Below are 16,162 nucleotides of genomic sequence, written 5' to 3'. Positions count from 1 at the left end.
ATAGGTTAGTGGTTACCAGAGGATGGGAATGAACTGGGTACAGGGTCTCCTTTAGAGGTGACGAGACTGTTCTTGATTTAGCTATTGGTGATAGCTGCAGTTTTGTGAATATACTAAAGCCCACTTTACACTTTTTTTTCCTGTTTACAGTCGCACCTACAGCATATGTAAGTTCCCAGGCTAAGGGTTGAATTGGAGCTGCAGCAGCTGGCCTATGCCACAGCCACAGCAATGCCAGAGCCGAGCTGCATCTGCGACCTATGCCGGAGCTTACAGCATCACTGGATCCTTAACCCACTGAGTGCAGCCAGGGATTGAACTGGTATCCTCAAGGATGCTATGTTGCGTTCTTAACCTGCTGAGTCATAATGGTGACACCCCACTTTACACTTTATTTATTTATTTAGCTTTTCAGAGCTGCATTTGTGGCATATGGAAGTTCCAGGCCAGGGGTTGCAGCAGGGTTGCAGCTGCCACCTATACCACAGCCATGGCAATATGGGGATCTGGGTTGCCTCTGCAACCTACACCACAGCTTATGGAAACATCAGATCCGTAACCCCCTGAGCGAGGCCAGGGATCAAACCCACATCCTCACGGATACTAGTCAGGTTCATAACCCATTAAGCTACAACAGGAACTCCTCTTTCTTTCTTTCACTTTACACTTTAATTGTACACTTTAAAATGGAAAACTCATATATATAATGAGTTATAGCTCAATGATAATAAAACGATAAACAAGCACAGGAGACCTAAAAAGTTACTTATATAAAAAAAATAACCAACAACCTGAACTCTTTGCTATGGTTTGAATTCAGTTTTACAACTACGATCTTTTTCTTCTTCAGCAAAAATAATAATGATAAGCACTTTATACTTAGCATTCTCTCTCAAATCATCTCAATGACCTTGTACACAGGGGTTATGATCCCATTTTATAGAAAGGAGATTGAAGCTCAAAGGGGCTGAGTATTTGACCCAAGGTCATATAAAGGTAATTAATCTGCCTCCAGAGGTTCTATTATACCATTCTGTCTTCCTTTAAACAGTGGCTTATTGGTCTCTAATACTAAGCTATTATTCAATATAGGTATGTTATTCCTTCTATTTCCATCAACAAATTAGTTATCATTTCAGGGCCCAGAATTAAACAATGATCTTTATTCCTTAGTTTGCTGAGCACAGGGCAAAGACAGGAAAAAAGTCCTATGTGACAACTTTTTATTTGTATCAAATTACAGAGTACCATAAGTAAATATAAGACTATGATTTGAATATTGTAACATAGCTCATAATTTGGCAAATTATTTAATTATCCAAAGTTTATTACATTTTTGAGTACATACTAAAAATTATTTGGCATAAGTTGGCAAGATAAATATTTCTGTACCTTATCTGACCATTTATTATGTATATGTGTGGTACATGTATGAACATACGTATGTGTATGTATGTGTACACACACACTCCTGAATTAAATATATTTGTATAAAAGCTAAAGATTTATGTATTATCTTTAATTTCCTTTTTAAAAATCTATTATATTAAATTGCATCTGCATTCAAAGCAGAAATGTAAAAAAAACTGATCACTGCTAAATACACATGAATTTACAAAGTAATTGAAAATGAAACAAAAATTTCTATTGAAATGTTATATGCTTGTTTAATTGACATTTAAGTGGTACTACCAAACTATGGAAATAAACCTCACTTTTTAGGTTTTTGAGAGAATAGAGATTCTACTGTGCATTACTGTACCCTCTAAATTAAGAATGAACATTATTATAGTAAGAAAGGTGGCAGGTAATTTTCTTCTTCATTAATACGGGAGTTCTCGGGAAGCAATCAGAGCCGCGTCTGTACTCCTGGGCTGGGGTGTCCTGCTTTTCCATCAGTGGAAGTCTGGCTTCTCAGGAAAAGTGCAGCCAGTCCGCCTAATTATGACACTTGCTGCATAGTGGCCAGCACGGATGCATTCAGTCAGGGGTTTGTCAAAGACCAGTTGAGACAGAAAACCTGGAACACAAACAAAAGGGAAAAACATGAGTATTGTGTAAGAGCATTAGAAATGTCATATGAGTCAGAACAAAAAATGATCTACGTACCTATCCCTTTCTTTGGTCTTGACAGTTAAGTGTTGAACCTCAAGAGTTAGAGAGTTCTTCCCTAATATTTCTTTTAAAGAGCTTCAAGTTGGGATGTGATCATTCACCATCAAGTCAAAGCTAGTCTTGCTAAGCTTAAACTATCATACTTCCTTCAACTTTGAGATTAAAAGCAAGAAATACCGGCCAGATTATATTCTCTTGCGTCGTTACAGCTGAGAAATGATTAGTTATGCTTCTGCATGTCTCTCTGGATTCCTTCTGTATTGTTGTTATTCCTATAAAAATTGCTATTTGGAAAAAATTCTATCATCTGGATGTCTCTCTAAGAGTAAACTTGAGAGTTGAAAACACACGAAGGGACAAGCTAAGCAGAGCCTGACAGTTTCATTGAGCTGAGCAGATGGAATTGGGAGTCAAAGTCGGACAAAATTAAACATCTAGGCAGACTGATCAGGAAAAAAAAAAAAAAGAGGGAAGACATAATTGCCAATATTGGTAATGAGACGTGGTATCACTATAGCATCTACACATACTAAATGGATAATAAAACATTGTTAACAACTTAATACCAATAGATTTGATAAGTTAGATAAATTGGACAAATTTCTGGAGAGGCACAAACTATAAAAGCTCACTTAGGAAGAAATAGCCTGAATAGCCTTGTATCTTGCAAATATTTGATTTTATAATTAAAAAGTGTCCCATAAAGAGAATTCCACCAAACATTTAAGGAAAAAAATAATGTCAATGTCAATGCTATACAAACTCTTTAGAAAACTGAAAAGGAGGGAATACTTCCTAACTCATTCCTTGAGGCCAGCATTACTCTGATGCCAAAATCAAAAAATATGCAAATATTCTGAAGGAAATTTTAGCAAATCAAATCCAATAGCATATTTAAAAAGATAATAAATCATGATCAGGGAGCATTTATCCTCGAAATGCAAGCGTGGTTTAACATTAAAAAAAAATCAATCAATGTAATCTATCATAGTAACTAAAAACACATAAGATCATCTTCGTAGATGCTGAGGAAGTATTTGATAAAGTCCACAATTAATTTCTAAAAAACCTTTCAGAAAACTAGGAATAGAAGGGAATTTCTTCTGTAGTTCTCCTTTGGTGCATCAAGTTAAGGACCTGGCATTGTCACTGCAGTGGTGCTGCTGTGATGTGGGTTTGATCCCTGGCCCAGGAACTTCCACAGGTTGCGAGTGTGGCTCAAAACAAACAAACAAACAAACAAACAAACAAACAAACAAACAAAACATGTTCTTGACTTCATAAAGGGCACTTATGAAAAATGGTTCTTTCTTTTAAATGGCCACACCCATGGCACATGAAGTTCCTGGGCCAGGGAGTAAATTTGAAATACAGCTGCAACCCATGCCACAGGCAATGCAGGATCCTTTAACCCACTGCACTGGGCTGGGGATTGAACCCATGCACCCACAGTGACTTGAACTGCTGCAGTTGAATTCTTAACCCACTGTGCCACAGTGGGAACTCTGAAAAATGTTTTGTTTTTTTCCCCCCCCTGGGGCCGCTCCCGCAGCATATGGAGGTTCCCAGGCTAGGGGTCGAATCGGAGCTGTAGCTGTTGGCCTACGTCAGAGCCACAGCAATGTGGGATCCAAGCCACGTCTGCAACCTACACCACAGCTCACAGCAGTGCCGGATCCTTAACCCACTGAGCAAGGCCAGGGATTGAACCCAAAACCTCATGGTTCCTAGTCGGATTCGTTAACCACTGAGCCATGACAGGAACTCCAAAAATGGTTCCTTTTTTTTTTTTTTTTTTTTTTAAAAAAAAACCTCTTTCAAAGCCTTAGAAAGGATTTTTTTTTTTTTCTTGGTTTTTTTAGGGCTGCCCTTGCAGCATATGGAAGTTCCCAGGCTAGGGGTTGTATTGGAGCCGCAGCCTCCAGTCTATGCCACAGCCACAGCAACATCAGATCTGAGCCCTGTCTTTTATCTACAGCACGGTTCACAGCAATGCTGGGTCCTTAACCCACTGATCGAGGGCAGGAATCAAACCTGCATCCTCATGGAACTAGACGGGTTAGTTACTGCTGAGCCACAACAGGAACTCCCTAGAAAGATTTTTTTTTTAATTTAAGAGAAATTTTTATTAGTGTATAGTTGATTTATAGTGCTGTGTCAGTTTCTTTTTCTCATACTACCTTCCATCTCTTCTACTCCAAGAGACTAGATATAGTTTCCAGTGCTATACAGCAGCATATAGTGCTGTACAGTAGGACCTCATTGCTTATCCCTTCTAAATGTAATAGTTTGCATCTACCAAGCTCATACTCCCTGTCCATCCCACTTCCTCCCCATCTCCCCCAAAAATGGTTCTTAATGGTGGACAATGAAATGTTTTTCCTTTAGATTGGGGAATGAAGAAAGAATGCTTGTTCTTAATCACGACTGGAGGCTCTAGCCAGTGTAATAAGGCAAACAAAGGAAAGAAAGAAAATGCATCAAGATTGAAAATGAAGTAAAACTGTATTTGCAGATGGCATAACTACCTATGTCTATGGTTCTCAATAATTGCAATTTTGCCCCCCAGAGGACATTTGGCAACATCTGGAGATATTTTTGGTTGTCATATCTACAGCAGAGGGTGCTACTGGCAACTAGTGGGTACAGTCCAGGATGCTATTAAATATCCTATGATGTCAATAATGCTGAGATTGAGAAATCCTGGTCTATGTAGAAAATCTTATGGAACCTAGGGAAAAAAGTTACTAAACTACTGAGTTTATTTAGTAAAGTTGCAGGACAGAAGATCACTATACAAAAACGAATTTAAAAAAATCACTTGAATTTCTGTACTAGAAATGCATATATATACATATAGCAATTGTCTATACCAGCATTTAGAAACTGATATAAAAATATTATTTATGGAGTTCCTGTTGTGGCACAGAGGAAATGAATCCAACTAGGAACCATGAAGTTGCGAGTTTGACCTCTAGCCTCACTCAGTGGGTTAAGGATCTGGCCGTGAACTGTGGTGTAGGTCGAAGATGCAGCTCAGATTTGACCCCTAACCTGGGAACCTCCATATGCCACAGATGCGGCCCTGAAGAGAAAAACAAAATAAGAATATTTACCATACCATCAAATATGTGAAATACTTAGGAATAAACCTGACAAAAGCTGTGTAAGATGTGCACACTGAAAATGACAAAACAATGCTGAGAAATAAAAAGAAACCTATGTACACAAAGAGATATAAAGTGTTCAGAAATCAGAGGTTTCAAGATTGTTATTGGCTCTATTGATTCCATGTAATATCAATCAAAATTCCAATAGACTTTTCTAACAAAAACTGACAAGTTGATTCTAAAACTTACGTGGAAAATGCAAAGAACTAAGACTGATCAAAACACCGCTTTAAAAAGAAACTGCTTGATTTAAAAAGACATGTATTGGCTTAATGACAGACAAATAAACCAAGGCAACTGAATAGAGACTCCAGAAATAAACCTACTTCTGTATGGTCAATTGGTTTTTGACAAATGTATCAAAGCAATTCAATGGATAAAGAATAATCTTTAAGTGAATGTTCTGGGAAGTGCTGGATGGCCTTCTGTGAAAACAAAACAAAACATTTCTACTCTTTCTCATGTCAATTACCAAAAAAAAAATTTAACTTGAAATGGATCATAGGCCTAAATGTTAAGTGTTAAAACTATAAAAAACTGTAAACTTTTATGACAGAAAAAAATAGCTGTGACCTTGCCAAATTAAAACTTTTATACATCAATATCAAGAAACAACCCAATTAAAAATAGACAAAAATGCTGAACACTTCAAAGAAGATAAAGAGATGTCAAACGAGCACATGAAAAGATGTTCAACATCATTATCTGTTAGACAAATGCAGATTAAAACCACCATTAGATAGCACTGTCCACCCACTAGAATGGTTAAAATTAAAGACTGATGAACTAAGTGTTGACAAGGGTATAGATTAACTGAAACTCTCATATACTGATTATGAGACTATAAAATGTTAAGACCATTTTTGAAAACCACTTGTCACTGTCTTAAAAAGTTAAACACACACCTACCATATGACTCAGTTTTTCTATTTCCAGGCATTTAACCCAAGGTAAAGAAAAGCATTTTTCCACACCAAGATTTGTAAATGAACGTTCACTCCAGCTTTATTGTAATAGCTTGAAACTGGAAAAAAAATCCCAGTGGAGATGAGAAGGGGCAGGAAGGCAGGATTACAAAAGAGCATGGGAGTAGATATGTCCACAGTGATGGTTTCATGGGTGTATACCTGTGTCAACATTTGTAAAATTGTACAACTTAAACTTGTGCATTTTATTGTATGTCAATTATAATACTGCAATAAAACTCTATAAAAATTGTTGTAGTTACAAATAAGGCAGTTAAGAACAGAAGAATCTGGGGCTACTTCCCCTCTAAGGAAAACCTGAGCTTCTGTCGCAGTACTCAAATATTCAGAGGAACAGATGAAAATGAGAAACTGTTCTGTAGCCAGACTTTCGGGCCTTCCCGTAGGCCCTGGGCAGGCTGGAGGGTGAAGGTTAATTGATAAGCTGTGGTATAGTGACCTGTACAGGGCGTTACAAGAGATTTATATTCTTTCTCTTCTGCCATTCTGACCACACAGGCTTCTCCTTGTCAGATTTGGGGAATACTCTGCATCCAACAAAGTAAATAAGTACACCCAGGCAAAGAATAATTAATTTGGTTAATGGAGTGACGTATTTTGAAGATGTTTGCTTAGAATGTGAAATCACTCTCTCAAGAGGTTTCTGGTAAGCGTATTTTATCACTGAGTTTTCAGGTAACAGTCAAAGGTCAATACTAACTTTCAGCCAAACTTTGAGACTAAACTGCTCAGCCCACACAGTGAATGGGGCAGATGCCAAATTCAGAGTCAGATCAGCTTACAATGGAAACAAGTCCATTAGAAGACTTATAAGGAACATCTGTTTTCCTCATTCCTCCCGGTATGTTCTTTGTGAGAAAAAGAAAAGCTTATGTTTATGAAATTTTTTTTGTGAAGCATAATTACCAGCATCCTCTTTCTAAAAAGACAAACTAGCTGGTGACTGAAGTGCTAGAGAGACATTTGCTTTGACAAGTAAAAAACCTAAATGCAGAAAAAAAGCTAAGACCTTTGCCCCAGGTGAATATCAGTTTTTTTAATAATCTATTTTTAAAAATTAACTGAGACAAACTACAGATGTTATAGAATCATTTATAAGTGGAACCTTCATAAAGTAGCTGATCTTCAAATGTTGTATTAAACGGTTTAAATAAACAAATGGAGCTTTTATTAAAAGAATCATACAAAATCCTTTTATACTATGATTTAAACATCCCCAAGATACATTTTTTCAGTGTATAAAATATACATAACCTAAAGTTTACCATTTTAACACTTTTCAGTGTATAATTCATGAAACTAAGTACATTTTGTAATGTTGTATAACCATCACTATCAGTTTCCAGAACTTTTTCATCAGAAACTATATTCATTGAGCTCGCCATTCCTTCCCCCCTTGGCCTCTGGTAACTGCTATTCTATTTTCTGTCTCTATGAATTTGCCTATTCTAGGTACTTCTCATGAGTAAGAACATACAATATTTGGTCTTTTGTGGTCTGGCTTATTTCACTTAGCATAATGTCTCCCAATATAATTTTTTTTTTGTCTTTTTGCTATTTCTTGGGCCGCTCCCGCAGCATATGGAGGTTCCCAGGCTAGGGGTCCAATCGGAGCTGCAGCCACGGGCTATGCCAGAGCCACAGCAACTCGGGATCTGAGCCGCGTCTGCAACCTACACCACAGCTCACGGCAACGCCGGATCGTTAACCCACTGAGCAAGGGTAGGGACTGAACCCGCAACCTCATGGTTCCTAGTCGGATTCGTTAACCACTGCGCCACAACGGGAACTCCCCCAATGTAATTTTTTAAGTTTAGATTTTTAATTATTAGCTGGCTTAAAATGTATTTTATTTATTTATTTATTTATTTATTTATTGTCTTTTTCTAGGGCCACACCCAAGTCATATGGAGGTTCCCAGGATAGGGGTCTAATGAGACCTGTAGCCGCTGGCCTACACCAGAGCCACAGCAATGCAGGATCCGAGCTGAGTCTTCGACCTACACCACGGCTCACACCAACACCAGATCCTTAACCCACTGAGCGAGGCCAAGAATCAAACTTGCAACCTCATGGTTCCTGGTTGGATTCGTTAACCACAGCCACGACAGGAACTACTTAAAATGTGTTTTAAAAAAACTATATTGGAAATAGTTTCAAATGCTGAGAAAAATCTGCAAGAATTAAAAACATCAGCGAGTTCCCTGGTGGTCTAGTGGTTAGGACTTGGTGCTTTCACTGCTGCCAAGCGGTGCTGGCTCATTTCCCATAGCCCAGGTTCAACCCCTGCTATGGGAAAGGAGATCCCACATCAAGCCTATGTGTGTCACAGCCAAACAAAAAACAAAAACACAAACCGACAAAAACAATAGAAAAAGTACCCATATACTTTAGCTAGGTGCACTTTTGTCAACATTTTGTGCCTTTCGTGCACATAGTCTCTTATCATACAATTTTCCCCTGAACTGTCTGAGAGGAAACTGCAGTTACAACATCCCTTTACCTTTAAATATATCTGTGTTTCCTAAGAATAAGGCCATTCCTTACATAACCACAGTCATCGACTTCAGTAATACTGTTAGAATAGCGTTATCTAATCGACCGTCCATATTCCAGTTTTGTTAATGAAACTATAATGTCCCTGATAGCACTTTTTTCCTTTTAGGATAGAATTTAGTCTAGGATTTGTCATCTTTTCAGTCTCCCTTTATCTTGAACATTTCCTCAATGTTTCTTTGACTTTTGTGACAGGGACATTTTAAAAGAATACAGCTTTCCCCTACTTTATTTAATAGAGTGATTCTCACTTTGGGTTTGTCTGATATTTCTTCATACTTAAATTCAGATTTTGCACTCCTGGCCAGAACACTAGAAAAATTATATCGTGTCCTTCTCAGGGCATCACATTTAGTAGAAGCATATTATATCTGGCTGCTATTCACCACTGGTGATAATTTGATCACCTGAACAAGGTGCTGTCTTATTTCTCCATGTAGAGTTATTATATTTTCCCTTGCATCGAACAAGCAGTCTGTTGATAGACACTTTAATACCATGCAAATATTCTCCCCATCAAGAATCCTAATCCCTTCTCCCAGATTTAGTATCTACTCATGATTCTCAACTGAAGCAACATGAACTGTGACGATTTTCCAACTCCAGCACTCCTTTCACATTTACCAGTCAGCATCTGGCATTCTACTAGATGCAAGAGCTTATCCCCTTCTTCCACTTATTATTTTTACTCCATTTATTTATCAGAAAGGAGGTACAGATTCTTTTATATCAATGGTTTATAATTCATTACAGCCTTTACTTGGTGCTCAAAATGTCCCAATTTGTGAGTGGGAGCGCCTTCAGACTGGCTTCGGTGTCCTTGGACGTTCCTCACTCTATTTTTGAGTGCTTCCTTCCTTTCTGGCATAATGTTCTGGGCTCATCTTATACCCATGCTAACCCAGCCCTGGAATCAGCCATTTCTCTAAGGATAGCTGTTTCCTATTAGGGTGGAATGGTATTAGAGACCAAATTGTGTGTGGTTGGTGCATTCTTTGCTTGTGGACCCTGTTAATAAATAGAACTAGGAAGTATGCATGCATGCACACTCACAGATACACACTTACACACATAAATGTGTATGTATGTGTGTGTGTGTATACACAAACGTGTACGTATAAATGTATGTATATGTACTCAAAGATCTATCTTTTTTTTTTTTTCCTTTTAGGGCTATACCTGCAGCCTATGGATGTTCCCAGGTTAGCAGTAGAATGGGAGCTACAGCTGCCAGCCTACACCACAGCTACAGCAACTCGGATCCAAGCTGCATCTGCAACCTACACCACAGCTCGGGGCAATGCCGGATCCTTAACCCACTGAACAAGGCCAGGGATTGAATCCACGTCCTCATGCATACTAGTCGGGTTTGTTAACTACTGAGCCACAACGGAATCCCAAAGATCTATGTTTGAAATTAAGCTTACACTGATACTTTCAATTCCAATTCAAGTTCACAGGATTCTTTCTTACCTTTCCCCACTGCATTATTATGAATTTGTTCTTTCTTCTGCAGTGAAAACCTTAGCTCCAAACAATATCAACACATGTATTTGCTTAGTTTTGTAATATTTCTAAAAAGGGTTTAAAAATTGCTTCCCTCCTAATTCTACAAAAACTCAAATCTACTAAAAAGAGTTCAGAATTGATTTCCTGTTCTCCTGGCTACTAAAATACTGTGTTCAGTATGTTATTTATTTATTTATTTATTTGGTCTTTTTGCTATTTCTTTGGGCCACTCCCGTGGCATATGGAGGTTCCCAGGCTAGGGGTTCAATCGGAGCTGTAGCTGCCAGCCTACGCCAGAGCCACAGCAACGCAGGATCCGAGCCACGTCTGCAACCTACACCACAGCTCACGGCAATGCCGGATCGTTAACCCACTGAGCAAGGGCAAGGACTGAACCCGCAACCTCATGGTTCCTAGTTGGATTTGTTAACCACTGCGCCACGACGGGAACTCCAGTATGTTATTTAGACTGGTTCTATTTTTCACGTCACTTCAGGATGGTTCATGTTACTTAAAATCGAAAAAAATGTTAGGGTTGTGTGTTTCAGTTTGCTTTCAGTTTTGGTCCACACTCCCATCCTTCTTAATTTTTTTAAAAATCCATAGAAAATTAACATGTTTCCACGTAAAAACTCTGAAACAGGTATACTCACAGAAGTGTCACTTCCTTCAACCCTTGCTTCTCTATGCCCTTCTTCATTCGAGGTACCCAAATTCACTGTGTTCTGGCTTGTCTTCCTGTGTTTATTTTTGTAAAGGTAAACAGATATGTGTATTTTCTTTTTTCCTTTTCTTTTTTTACACAAAAGGCAGTAGCATAGAATATATGCTCTTTCGCATTTTGCCTTTTTTCACTTAAAAATATCTCCTGGAAATCACTGTATATTAATACATAGAGATTTTTCTCACCTTTTTTTTTTAACAGAGGCATAGCATCTTACTGTATGGATATACCATAGTTTATTCACTTCATCTCCTATACGTGAATGTTCATACAGTTTCTAACGCTTTGAAATTACAAATGATTTTGTAATGAACATTTTACATATGTATTTTTTTTGTTGTTGGGTGTGTATATTTGGGATACATTTCTAGAAGAATTTCTGGGTTGAAGGGTAAATATATAAGCAACTTTATTATTGCTTATATATTTATATATTGCCAAATTCCCCTTCCTAGGAGTTGAACGATTTTGTATTTCCACTGGTAATACTTAAGGGTGCCTGCTTTCCTCATGACCTCAACTACAGAGTATACTGCCAAGCTTTTGACAATCTGATGGGTTAGAAACAATATGTCCATGTAACCTAATTTGTATTTCTCTTACTATGGGTAAGGTTGAACAACTTTTTATGTGTTTAACAAATTTCTTTCTATGAGTTTATTCTTATCTTTTGCTTATTTTTTTACAGGATTTTTTGGGTTCCTTCCTCCCCCCAGTTTTTGGGGAGAAGCTTTCTTTTCTTTTCTTTTTTTTTTTGTTGTTTTTTTGCCAAGCCTGTGGCATGTGGAAGATCCTAGGTTAGAGACTGAACCTGAGACACAGCAGTGACAACACCAAATCCTTAACTGCTAGGCCACCAGGGGACTCCAGGAGGAGAATTTTTGTTCACTATATTTTTAGGATATTATTCCAATAAAGTACTTTTTAGGTAGGAAAAAATAACAAATAGTAATATGCTATTAACATATACAGAGTATTCCCTGGTGGCGCCACGGCCTAAGGATCTGGCACTGTCACTGCTGCAGCAAAAAAAATATACAAACAAATAGCATGTCAGTAAGTAAACAAAGTGCTTATTCATGTTTCATTCACTGAGTGTGATGGACTATAAAGAATGTGGTTGGCAGACACTAATCTTAAATAACTGACTTGGCATGTATGTTCAATATGAAAAAGTCCCTTAGAAGCCCTTTCTGGTGGTGCCATTGGCTTATAAGCACATCATGTTGAAAATGAAGGGTAAGGCTCTGTACATATATCTTTCAACACAGCCATGAGAACAGAACAGGAGGCATAGCACTGGAGAATAAGAAACATCAATACAGGTTTCCAAATCAAGAACTCATATGCTGAGGCAATTGCTATTACCTTTTTACTCTGGTTCCTTCTCTCTGTGACCTCTAAGTCCTGTTGGGTCATTTTACAGATAGGCTTATTCCAGGGCTCTCAGACTTTCCTCTACTTTAGGCCATATCATGGACCTTAGGTGTCTAACTGTAGAAGCATAGGGTAGGTGAAGGCTTATCACTGACAATGAATTTGGTTCCCAGGGTGGTGCTGGCTGGCTCTGAATCTTGGAACAATCACAGATCCAGAGCTCTCAGAATAAATCTCTGTGCATTAACAACTGGTACAGCTTAACAGCTTATGGTTAATTTCACTGGACTTTTCTTTTAGATGTTAAAGAGAGTGATCAATTTTAGCATAACTGAACCAGTGACATGAGACCTGAGACATGTAGTTAAACTGCTGAGAGGAGATGCTAAGCTAGTTTTTCCCCTCAAGCACAGAGAGGTGGGATGGCTGGTGTGAGCAAAACGTAATGTGATTTCCTAACTTATGTCTACTCTATGTAGTTACTGTAGAAGAGATATAATATCTAAATTTTCTTAGTGTCATTTACAGAGAATTGAGAAATATTGTCAGTAGGTATGGAAGCCTTAATGGAGACACTTAAGAGAGAGGGATATTTTAGAAGGAAATGACCAAAGTTTACAATTTTTTTTCTATATTGTTTGTCCACTAATACTTTTCATGGTGGCTGGAACTAAAAACCCAGTAGATTCCATTACTGTTCACTCAACATTCACAGTAAAAAGGATGACTTAGCTTTTCTGATTGTCATCCAATAAGAAAGTTGAAACACAATGACTTTATAAAATGGAAGAATAAAATTTTAATAATCCACTTTTACAAGTGTTAGCGTCTTGAATTACTCTCAAATTGTTTTCCCCCAAATACTGCATAAATATGTAACAATGACTATGTCTTTATTTCTTATATAATCCCCAAAGGTCTTTAATATACAGTAGACCTCAATATGTATATGTAGACTAAAACATTTTAAAGCATTTTTTGAATATATTATTATATATTATATGATATAATTTGCTATAAGTCTCATCATATGCTAAATTAAGATTATTATACATTTATGTAATACAGTATATATATATACAAATGTATATGTGCTGAAAATGGATTCTGAAGCCATATAATTTAAAGGTCAGAGAAACCAACACTGTGAAATAGAGTAATACCTCACATATGAGACGTGAAGCAATAGCAACTTTTATAGTCATGCATATTAGGACTCTTCAGGCCCTGACTAAGACCCTGTTTAATGTTTAAAAAGTGTGAAGGAAGAAATAAATTTGTCATTACTTTCTGTTAAAAGAACTGTTTATGGAAAACTCCAAGAATCTATGAACTGAAAAACTTGAGTTGAAACAACTGCTAGATATAAGAGAAATATACAAAAGTCAATTTATATCACATATCCTAGCAACATTAAAACATAAAGAACTTGAAAAAAGAAAAAAAAAAGTAGCACAAATTGTGTCTCTAACAAAAAAATCATAAAACCTTATTGAAAAACATTATTAAAAAAAGGTAAATAGAGAGACACTGGATTCGTGGATGAGAAAATTCATTAATGTAAATTCAACTGTAGTCTCAACAAGATTTTGGAGAACCAAACAAGTTGATCCTAAAATCTATATGAAAAAGCAAAGCATCAAGAAAATCCAAACACTCCTACTGAAGAAAAACAAGGTAAGAAAGACTTGCCTTACCAGATTGAACAGTTATTATAAAACTGTATTAATAAATACAGTATTGTATTGGCATTGATATAGATAAACAGTGCAAAGGAAAAGAAGATTTACACAAATGTGAAAACTTGAGCTATATCAGAATGTGAAAACTTGAGCTATATCAGAATTAGCACTGTGATCTATGAGGAGGAGATGGTTTGTTAGACAGCAGTACTTAGGCAACTAGTTTTCAATTTGGAAAAGTAAAATTAGGACAGTCTTTCTTCCCCACATAAAATCTCCTAAAGAAGGTAAATGTAAGTTAATCAGTCTACATGTTTGAAATGGAAATTCAAGGGATCAATGCTTCCCTAGCAGGGATTGCTGGGAGAATTCCTGCAGAATTAAGCAGGAAGGATCACAGTTCTTGGATAGAGTGGCTATTATATGATATCAATACAACAAGCTTTTTGGTAAAAACTGTGAGGTCACTGACCGCAGGGCAGGGGTCCAAGCCTTCTTAACACGTTAGGACACTGTAATTGATGAAGTTGGGAAATGTAAGGCACACATACAAACCAAAGATACTAGTAAAATGAGATGGGTGGGAGAAAGGTTTCTCCATTTTGGCCTTTTTTTGTTTTTCAAATTAGAAGCCTTTTTTTTTTTTTTTAAGGGCTGCATCCCCAGCATATGGAGGTTCCCAGGCTAGGGGTTAAATTAGAGCTGTAGCTGCTGGCCTACACCACAGTCACGCAGGATCTGAGCGGCATCTGCGACCTACATCACAGCTCACAGCAATGCGAGATCCTTAACCCACTGAGCAAGGCCAGGGATCAAACCTGCGTCCTCATGGATGCTACTCAGATTCATTAATCACTGAGCCATGAAGGGAACTCCCAAAAGACTATTTTTTGAGCAGCTTTAGATTTATAGAAAAACTGAACAGAAGGCATAGGATTCTTGTATACCTTCTCATCTCCCCATTCCTTAGTCTCACTTATCATTAACATCTTGCATTAGTGTAGTAGGTACACTGTTACAATTAATGAGCCAATGATGATTCACTAGCATTCATGGTTTACAACATTAGGGTTCATTCTGTGTTGTTCATTCTACAGGATTTAAAAATATACAATGATTTGTTATCCACCATTAAAATATCACACAATAGTTTCACTGCCCTAAAAAACCCCTGTACTCTACCTGCTCATCCCTACCACCCACTAAACGGAGGCCCTGACAGCCACTGATCTCTTTACTGTCTCCATAGTTTTGTCTTTTTCAGATGTTATATAGTTGGATTCATACTGTTTGTAGTCTTTTCAAACTAGCTTCTTTCTTTTAGCATGATGTGTTTGAATTTCTCCCTGTCATTTCATGGCCTAATAGCTTGTTTCTTTTTTTTAGGGCCACATGTATAGCATATGGAGGTTCCCAGGCTAGGGGTTGAATCAGAGCTGTAGCTGCTGACCTACGCCACAGCCACAACAACGTGGGATCTGAGCCACATCTGCTACCTAAAACCACAGCTCACAGCAACACCGGATCCTTAACCCACTGAGCAAGGCCAGGGATCGAACCCGCAACCTCATGGTTACTAGTTGGGTTCGTTAGCCACTGAGCCACGATGGAAACTCCAATAGCTTGTTTCTTTTTATAACTGAACATTGAATGGATATATCACCGTTTGTTTACCAGTCCCCTATTGAAGGACATCTTGGTTGCTTCTGTTTTGTCAATTATGCATAAAGTTGCTGTACACATCTGTGTGCAGGTTTTCACATGCACCCAAAGTTGTCAGATCACTTAGGCAACCAAAGAGCACAACTGCTGGATCATACAGTAAGAGTGTATTTTCTAAGAAACTGTCAAAGTGTTTTGCAAAGCGGCTATACTAATCTGAACTCCTATCAGCAATGAATGAGAGCTGCTGGTTCTGTACCTCCTCACCACACAGACCACACATACAAACTCAGGATGTTAGTAAAATGATGAGTGAAAAGTTTTTTTCCATTAAAAAAAAAATCTTAATACTTACTTAAAAATAAAAATAAAACCCTCCTA

General features: G+C 37.6%; 1 protein-coding gene across 1 annotated transcript in view; it reads right to left on the bottom strand.

The window, feature by feature from the left end:
* Positions 1–1,641: 1,641 nt before the first annotated feature.
* Positions 1,642–16,162, bottom strand: part of ADK (adenosine kinase) — a 479,816-nt gene continuing 465,295 nt past the window's right edge. Inside the window, 1 exon segment of the mRNA XM_047760818.1 lies at positions 1,642–2,020. Within this exon segment, the coding sequence (XP_047616774.1) occupies positions 1,896–2,020 (125 nt within the window). The 3' untranslated portion in view covers positions 1,642–1,895.

The sequence above is a fragment of the Phacochoerus africanus genome, chromosome 15 (assembly GCF_016906955.1).
Source record: "Phacochoerus africanus isolate WHEZ1 chromosome 15, ROS_Pafr_v1, whole genome shotgun sequence".
In the NCBI taxonomy this organism is placed as follows: Eukaryota; Metazoa; Chordata; class Mammalia; order Artiodactyla; family Suidae; genus Phacochoerus; species Phacochoerus africanus.
This window is presented reverse-complemented; position numbering and strand designations above follow the sequence as displayed.